The sequence below is a fragment of the Suricata suricatta genome, chromosome 16 (assembly GCF_006229205.1).
Source record: "Suricata suricatta isolate VVHF042 chromosome 16, meerkat_22Aug2017_6uvM2_HiC, whole genome shotgun sequence".
NCBI lineage: Eukaryota > Metazoa > Chordata > Mammalia > Carnivora > Herpestidae > Suricata > Suricata suricatta.
The window spans coordinates 51,937,936-51,946,333 of NC_043715.1; the positions used below are offsets into that span (position 1 = coordinate 51,937,936).

At 60.0% G+C, this 8,398-nt stretch overlaps 1 protein-coding gene across 1 annotated transcript in view; it reads right to left on the bottom strand.

The window, feature by feature from the left end:
* Positions 1-444: 444 nt before the first annotated feature.
* The window catches only part of KCNC3 (potassium voltage-gated channel subfamily C member 3), a gene marked incomplete at its 5' end in the record, with an annotated part of 10,657 nt that continues 2,703 nt past the window's right edge, over positions 445-8,398 (bottom strand). The window contains 4 exons of the mRNA XM_029924356.1: positions 445-1,107; positions 3,652-3,778; positions 4,021-4,212; positions 5,683-6,793. Of these exons, the coding sequence (XP_029780216.1) occupies positions 3,675-3,778; positions 4,021-4,212; positions 5,683-6,793 (1,407 nt within the window). The remainder of the gene's footprint in view (positions 1,108-3,651; positions 3,779-4,020; positions 4,213-5,682; positions 6,794-8,398) is intronic.

An 8,398-nucleotide genomic window follows, 5' to 3' on the forward strand; every position in this document is an offset into this window, starting at 1 on the left:
ATGGAGATGGGGGTGCGGGGGAGGGTCCAGCAGACAGAGACCCCGAGAAGGGGACGCAGGGGAGGGACGGCCAGAAAGGATAGGAGCCGGAGAAAGAGAGCGCGGGACAGGAAGAGGCAGGAAGACAGAAGAAAGGATGAAAGCAGAGAGTCCAGGATAGAGAGACGGTGAGGGAGACAGGGAGGATATGAGACAGAGACAGTCGGACACCAAGACGCAACAAAACGGATGGCAAGAGGCAGAGAGACGGACAGAGGCGGACCAAGGAGACGGAGAGAAAGAAGTGAACAAATCGGACAGTCAGTTGGCATCAAGGAGAAAGGTTCAGACATGGGAGGGGGGGGGAGAGACTCAGGGTTAGGAGGCAGGGTGGTGCGCACCGAGCCTCCCCCACCCGATCCCCACGGCCGCCCGCCCCCCCAACCTCCCCTCTCCCTACCCCCGTTGGCCCCCTTATCTGAGGCAAAAGGGTTGGGGGACAGCAAGGCGGATGGTGGGCAGCAGGGGCGTGGAGAGGGAGCTCGGTGGAATGCATGTGGGGGGAGCAGCCGGTGGGGAGGGCTCAGGAGGGCTCCGCCGGGGCTGACCTAGCGGCGGAGAAAGGAGAGGCAGGGGGATGGGGCCGTGAGAGGCAGGAAGGAGCGCGAGCTGGCGGTGCCCCCGGGGACGTGCCCTCCGGGAGCGGCTGAGCGAGGGGAGGCTCACCTGAAGGTTGTAAGGGGGTGTCTTTAAAGGGTCGTGAAGCCTTTAAATGGGAACCTTCTGATTGGAAGGTTCTACCACTGGCCAGGTAGCCATAGGGGTCTAAGACTGGGGAGCGTGTGTGGCCGGGGTGTGGGGTAGTGGGTAGTGGGGGAGGTGTCTTAAAAGCTTGGGACTATCAGAGTTCTGCTGGTATCTGGGGAAAGTTCTAGTGCTTTTCCAGGCGGTGCCAAGAGGTCTGTCTGGACGAGGGGGTCTTGACCAGAGGAGAGAGGGCCTGGGGGGCAGGAGTTGGAAGCCCAGTATCTGGGGGACACCCCCTCCCAGCCATTCCCAATTGCTAACCTGGGGGGAAGGGGCAGGGGGGGACCGAGGGTCTCGCGAGGTCTCAGGCGGTGACAAGAGCTGGGGACAGAAATACACAGAGTCACGCAGGGGGAAGGGGGTCAGGGGGAACCCCCCAACACAGCCTCACTGTTGGGGGGACGGAGAAACGCCGGATTCTCTTCCTCCTCTCTGGTGTTTTCCGGGGGAGGGGAGCAGTGAAATGGGGGCGGCCAAAGACATCAAATATGGGAGGAGCTTCCGGGGTGACTGGGGGTAGGGATGGGGGGGAGATGACGGAAGGGAGCGGGGAAGAGGGCTGGGGAGGAAGGAGAAAGAGGTGTTGGGCTCAGGTGATTCTTGCGGGAAGATGGGTAAGGGGAGGGTCTTGGGGCGGGTAGGGGGATGGGCCAGGGGGAGGGGTTCTGGGAGAAGGATAGGGAGACAGTAGTGGAGGGTGGGTCTCCCGAAGGATATTGAGAAAGGGAGGGGCTTGGAAGTGCAGGAAGGGAGGGATGCAAGGCGTTGGGGCAGAGAATTCAGTCAGCCCCATCAGCTCCAGCCATCATTTGAGTTCAATGAATGGATTTTGGCATCAGAGGCAAGAGAAGCAGAGACCACCCCTCCTCCCTGCCCACCCCCCCATCCCCCACTCCTCTCTCCCTCCCATTTCCAAATCCTCCCCCCTTCCTCTGCCCCTCAATTCCATGGGGGCCCATCCGGACCTGGGGGTGGGAAACAGAGGGTGGAAGGGACTGGGCGCAAGCAGGGGGGGAGGGCGGAGATGGGAGCAGGGAAAGGGGGGGATAATGAGATGAAAATGGAGGATGAATTGGGGAGTTAGGGGGTGGAATGAGAAGGGCCACTGTCCCTTCTGGCCCCAAGGCCTGAGTTCTCATCCCTGCCTGCTCTGCCTCCCCCCCAACCTCTGTGACACAAGCCTCTCACCGCGGCCACAGAAACCTCTCACGATCCTCCCCTCCCCCACCAGACTGTCCAGCATTCCTCTCCGCTGAGCTCCTCACTTCCAGCCACACTTCCTCCTTGCTACACCTTTACCAAATCAAGCTCATCCTACCACAGTACCACAGGACCCTTGCACCTGCTGTTCTGCAGACGGCTGGCCCTTTTTACCTCTCAGAGTTCACATCACCTCAAAAAGGCCTTTGCAGACCTCCTTATCTGAGCTGGCCAAAGTAATTATCATGTTCTTTTGTCCGTTTGTCGGACTCCTATTCTGCTGCCTCTATCAGCCTTTCCTGTAAAGGGCCAATCACTATGTGTTTTCAGCTCTGTGCACCACACGTTCTCCGTGACAGCTAGTCCACTCTGCTGCTGCAGCGTGGCAGTGGCTGTGCTCCAATAAAGCTTTATTCACAAAACAGCCTGCTGGCAGGCTTGGCCCAGGAGTTCTAGTGTGCCAGTCCACGCTCTAGAGCGTAAACTCTGACAGCAGACTCCTGCTTTGTGCATTGCCAAGGCTCCAGTGCCTGGAACTGTGCCCTCAGTTATCAGTTGCGGGAGGAAGGAAGGAAGGGAGCCCTGTGTTAGCTGGGGTTGCTGTGAAGATTACGGAATTGTGTGTTATATTCCTGGTGTGTGAGAAGTGCTTGCTTATGTTTGAATTACTCGTCTACTCTCTCTCGCCACTCTGTCCTCTCATCTCTCGGCCACCAGTTCCCAGAGCCCTGTCCCTCCTGATCCATCCCTGATCCCTAACTCTCTCTGCCTTGTCCCTTCCTCTCCATCCCCTCAGACTCTCATCCCAGCCTCCTCCCTGGGCCTCCTGGACCTCCAGTCTCCTGCCTCCAGTCCATGCCCACAAGCCCAGACGCTGATCTGCCCTCCCCCTGTCCCTATAACAAGGTCCTGGTCGTTCAGCCCAGGCCGGCTTTCCTAGCTCACGTCTACCTGCCAGTCCCCAGTCTCCTGGTCCGTGTGGTCACTATGTCCCATGGGGTCACTTCTTCACTTGAGGTCAGGACAACTCCAGACGTCAGTTCCTTCGGGAAGCCTTCCCTGTCACTTCCATCCCACCCTGGGGAGTTTGCGTGTTCCTCTCCCTGCGTGTCCCTGTGGTACCTCCACTTGCGTGTATATCACCCCAAATAGTGACTTTCTAGGTCAGTGTCTGACTCTCCCGGCAAACTGGGAGCTCCTGGGGGCGGAGTTCCTTCCCCACGGGTTCCCTGTGCCTAGCACCACGCAGGTGACACGCAGGTACTCGGTGAGCGCTGCCCAATTCACAAGTGACCTGATGAGTGGCTGAGTCTTCCTCACCCCATGTTGCACCCCAAAGTGTCCTGGGTGTGCACCCTGTTTTCTTAATTGAATAAAAAACCAGGGGGCGGAGGCAGGGAGAGAGATGTGGGTGGGGGTGAGGATGGGGGTCAGTCGTGAGGGCAGGGGAGGGAGGTCAGGCACACGGTGGGGAGGGTCGGGTTAGTTCTGGGGGTTAGTGAGGGGCAGGGCAAGTCCTGGGCCAGTGGGTCAGTGTGGTGGCTGCTGGTTATTGGATGGAGCTGTTCACAGTGAGGGGACAGGAGTCTCGGTCAGTGGGGGCTGCATGTTCTCAGAGGGGTTAGTCAGGAGGAAGATGGGGGTCCAAGGGTGGGGGCTACTTACCCCGGGGGGAAGGGGTTCGTCCGCTAGGGGGATATCCAGGCTGCGGCGTTGGCGTTGAGGTCGGGCAAGAAGCTTGGGGGCCCTGGCTTACGCCAGTCTGGGGGGGGCAGTGGGGGAGCACCGGTGGCTGGGGGTGGGGGAGGAGGCCAGGGGGGGGGATGGAGATGGAATAAAGACAGGTGAAGGGTCAGTGGTGAGGAAACTTGAGGGGCGGGGGATCTGGGGGGAAGGGAATTTGGTGCTAGGGGTGGGAGAAGGGAAGGCCAGCACCTCCTCCCCCATCTCCCTCCCTCTCCCTCCCCTGAGGGAGGGAGGGCGAGAGAGAGGGAGAGAGGGAGGGTCCCAGGGGGCCAGTGGAGGGCACCTCACCTTTCCGGATGGAGCCATCAGGGGAAGGGGCATAGTCAGTGAGGAGGAAGCAGGCTCGGTCACGGCTGTAGCGGCCACGGCTCCCAGGGGTGATGGGGCTCTTGTCTTCTGGGGACATGGCGGGCTGGTCGATGGCTGGGCAGTCCTCGTGGGCAAGCGCAGCTGCTGCAGGGTCCCCGTTGGGGCGGGGATCTGCGCCGGAGGGTCAGACAGAGACACAAAGGAGACAGTGAGGTGCAGGAACTTGAGGTGGGGGGGGTGAGATTAGCAAGGAGGGTGCTGGAAGTAGATGATCGAGGGGCTGGGCGTCTCAAGGAAGTAACCGGAAGGGCAGACTGGAAGCTGGGTGTTAGCGCCCATGGCTGGCAGGTTTAGGGAGCAGGTCAGCGGGGGAGGGTGCTGAGTGCTGGGCAGGGCAGCAGGGATAAGGAAGGGCGTCAGGGGTTGGTGTGGATGGAGGACTCCGAGGGGCAGGAAGTGGTGCTTGGGCCAGGTGTCCGGTGCTGGGAAAGGCAGGACTGAGTGGGGTGCTGGGCATCTGGAGGGTGCTTGGGTGCCTGGAAGGAGGCTGGGGTAGAGTGCTGGGTGGGCATTTGGCTGAATGAACCAAGTCGGGCAGGACTGGGGTGCGGCGTTGGGTTGGTAGGGTAGACGGGCTGGAACAGGGACAGATTGGAGGAACGCCGGGGCGCTACAGGGGCTGGGAGGTAGCTGCTTAGGGAGGGTGCTGGGTGCTGGAAAGGGCACAGTGGGGAAGGGTTGGGAAGGTGACAGAGGAGGGAGGGCGGGAGGCGGGGGTCCCCCAGGCTCTGACTTCAGCTATTTTTAATTGGTGTGAAACTGGGTCAGCGGCTGAGGGAGCAAGATGAGGGCCGGGCGGCCCAGCTCCCTTTCTTGACCTACTTAAGTCATGGGGGAGGGGCCCACCAGCTTCTCCCTGCTCAGGACCACAGGACCTTGGCCCCCCGATCTGCAGAGATACAGACTTCCCTGGGGGGAGGGACACACTCGGTCAACTTTCTTCTCCCTCATCTCCTTCACTTCACCTCTTTGTCTTGGCAGCCTCTCTGTCCATCAACCAAGGGCCCTGGGTCCCGAGTCACTGTCACATGGCCATCTGCCCTCTGGGCCTATCTTCCTGGCCCCTGCCTACCTTTTAGACTTCAAGTCTTTTCTCCTCTCTTGGCCTTGCTCTTATCAGGACCTGAACTCTCTGCCACTGACCCGCCATCTCTGTCCTCTCTCTCTCCTGCTCTTGGTGACAACTGCATGGCATCTGTCCCTTTTAGACTCTTTTCTCCGCATCACGGCCGGAAGACTCAGAAACTGTGGCTCCGGCCGGCCTGTGAGTCACATGTCGGACTTTCTCTGTGCCTGTGTCCGAGTCTGCCCGCTCACCGTGGCTGATTACTCTGCCCCCTTGGTCCCCCTGAAGGTCCCGGCTGCAAGTCTGTCTCTCCCCAGAACTGTCTCCTTCACACAGAATCCGTCTCTGTTTCCATGCCGTTTTCCCTGACCTCAGCAACAGCTGTTGGCTTTTCTCTCTCCCCTCTGTGGCGACCACCTCATGTCTCTTAACCGAAGCAGTGGCCTCCTGACCCCCTCAAAACCTCTCTGCCTCCCCCCCCCACCCCCATCCGCCCCTCATGCACCCCTGCTCACCTGCCCGGTTGATCTCAATTACTTCCTCCTGAGCCAATGGGCAAGGCTCCCCTGGGGCCGGCAGAGGAGGCAGCCCCATGATCCCGAGGCCCCCCGCGCCTCCCCTGAGCAGCCCGGGATGCGTGTGGGGGCCCGGTGGGTAGGCCCCGGCCACAGTCACCCCCACGGAGGGCGGGGTGATGGGCGGCGGGGGGCTGATGCCACCGCTGCCGTGGTGGGGGTGGTGAGGGGGCGGTGGGGGGGGAGGGTCGGGCTTGCAGTAGTTGGGCGAGCCGGGCTGCGGGGGCCTGGGGATGTGTTTGTTCTTCTTCTTGGGCAGCTTCTGTTTGGCCATGGCCAGCGAATAGTACATGCCAAAGTTGTTGACGATGACGGGCACAGGCATGGCGATGGTGAGCACCCCCGCCAGGGCACACAGCGCCCCGACCAGCATCCCCGACCACGTCTTGGGGTACATGTCTCCGTAGCCCAGGGTCGTCATGGTGACCACGGCCCACCAGAAGCCAATGGGGATGTTCTTGAAGTAGGTGTGGTTGGAGCCCAGGATGTCGTCGGGGTCGGCGCCAATGCGCTCGGCATAGTAGATCATGGTGGCGAAGATGAGCACGCCCAGCGCCAGGAAGATGATGAGCAGCAGGAACTCGTTGGTGCTGGCGCGCAGCGTGTGGCCCAGCACGCGCAGCCCCACGAAGTGGCGCGTGAGCTTGAAGATTCGGAGGATTCGGACAAAGCGGACGACCCGCAGGAAGCCCAGCACGTCTTTGGCGGCCTTGGAGCTGAGGCCCGAGAGCCCCACCTCGAGATAGAAGGGCAAGATGGCCACGCAGTCAATGATGTTGAGGCTGCTCTTGAGAAATTCCACCTTGTCCGGGCAGAAGGTGATGCGCATGAGGAACTCAAAGGTGAACCAGACCACGCACACGCCCTCCACGTACGTCAGGAAGGGCTCCGTCTCCACCTCCACGTTGGTGATGTTCTCCGGCGGAGCCCCGGGAATGGGGGAGGCCTGCGTCACCGTCTTGTTGCTGATGTGGATGAAGCCTTCGTGGGTCTCCAGGCAGAAGGTGGTTATGGAGATGAGGATGAAGAAGAGGGAGGCGAAGGCCACATACTGTGAGGCAGGGCGGGAGAGAGAGGGCAAAAGGTGACCCAGGCATCTGGTCAACCAGCGGCCTCCGCAAGACCCACCCAGTGCCCTCCCTCCCCGCCCCAACTCCAGGGAAATCCAGGAGTCCCAGCCCCATGCTGCCAGCACAGCCTGCATCCTGCTCTTCCCTGTGAAGCTTGAAAACGGGGGAGGGAAAGGATCAGAGGCAGCTCTCCCCAGCATGGGGTAGCAGCTGGCCCCGGCCATGGTGGCAGATGGGCACTGTTTTCCCGGAACCGGCAATTTCTGGTCCTTTCCTCTATCTCCCAGGCCACTTCCTCACACCCTGTGTCACATCTCAGGACTGCCCAGCAGGGTCCAAGGATTCTGTGATGGGAGGGGGTGGCGGGGAGACTAACATCACTTACCCTCTGTGTATCAGAGGCTTTGGAGCTCAGCTTGGAGCCAAGGAAAGGGAAAGTGGAGAAAGTGGGCAGGGAGGCAGAATCCCGATACAGTTATGAAAGTTATGAAAGCCTGGATTTGAATCCAGCTTTTCCATTGCCTAATTTGGGCAAGGAGACTAAGCTTTCCACACCTCGGGTTTCTCACAGGATTATTGAGGATCCCATTAGATGAGTATACAAAAGACCTGGCTCCAGAGACAGTGTTTGGCCCAGTATCTGGAACTCAGTGAGAAAATCTGAGCTCTGGTTAGGGGATGGAAGCGTCGGTTAGTGGGGGGCAAGGTCGATGCCTCAGAGAGAAGCCAGGGTTTAAGGACCTTGGTTGCAGTGCCCGGCCCCAGAGAAGGGAGAAAGCTGGGTGTCCAGAGAGGGCAGCAAAGTGGGGGAGGGACACCAAAGATGGGTGTTAGGGTCATAAATGGGTAAAGAAGTGAAGGGTCAAGTCTGTAATAGGAGAAAAGGACTGAGGCAAGGCAAGCTGGGGTTTAAGGCTCTGGAGAGAAAGGGAGGGTCAGAGGCCTGATGGGGGGAGATGGGAGATTGTGGAGCTAGGGCCAGAAAGGTGAGGTGGGTTTAGCCAGAAGCCCGGGGAGCGGGGTGGGGGCACATGGGTCATTTCAAGATGGGGAGGACCAAAGTCTTGCATGTACTCATGTGGCTTTTGAAGGAAACCTTGAGGAACAGAAGGGTGACAGCCAAAATCTTAGAGATGGAAGAGGATGGAGCAGGCCCCTGGAGATGATGGTGGGCTTTATCATATATGCAGAGAGGAAAAGAGTGAGGTTAGTACCTTGGATAGAGAAGGGGATGGGTGTTAGGGCAAAGAGGGGGCTTTAGTCAGATGCACAGAGAAGAAGGAGGGCCTGGGTAGCTTGACTTTTAATCAGGGATGCAAAGAAGAGCAGGGGGCCTGGGGTCAGACTGCAGAGAGGACCCTAGACTTTGGGGTGGTCTGGAAAGGAGCAGGGTCCCGCAGCAACTCCCCTTCTCCACAGGGCTGGGGGGCGGGGTCCGGGCTTAACTTTACTCTGAAGTGCAGAGCAGAGAGGCGGGCCAGAGTTTGCCGCAGAGAGGGCCCGGGACCTTGGGGTGGGCTGGGGTCAACGTAGGTCCGCTCTGCCCCGCCCCCCTCCTCCTTTCTCCGCAGTGGTTTAAGAGGCCA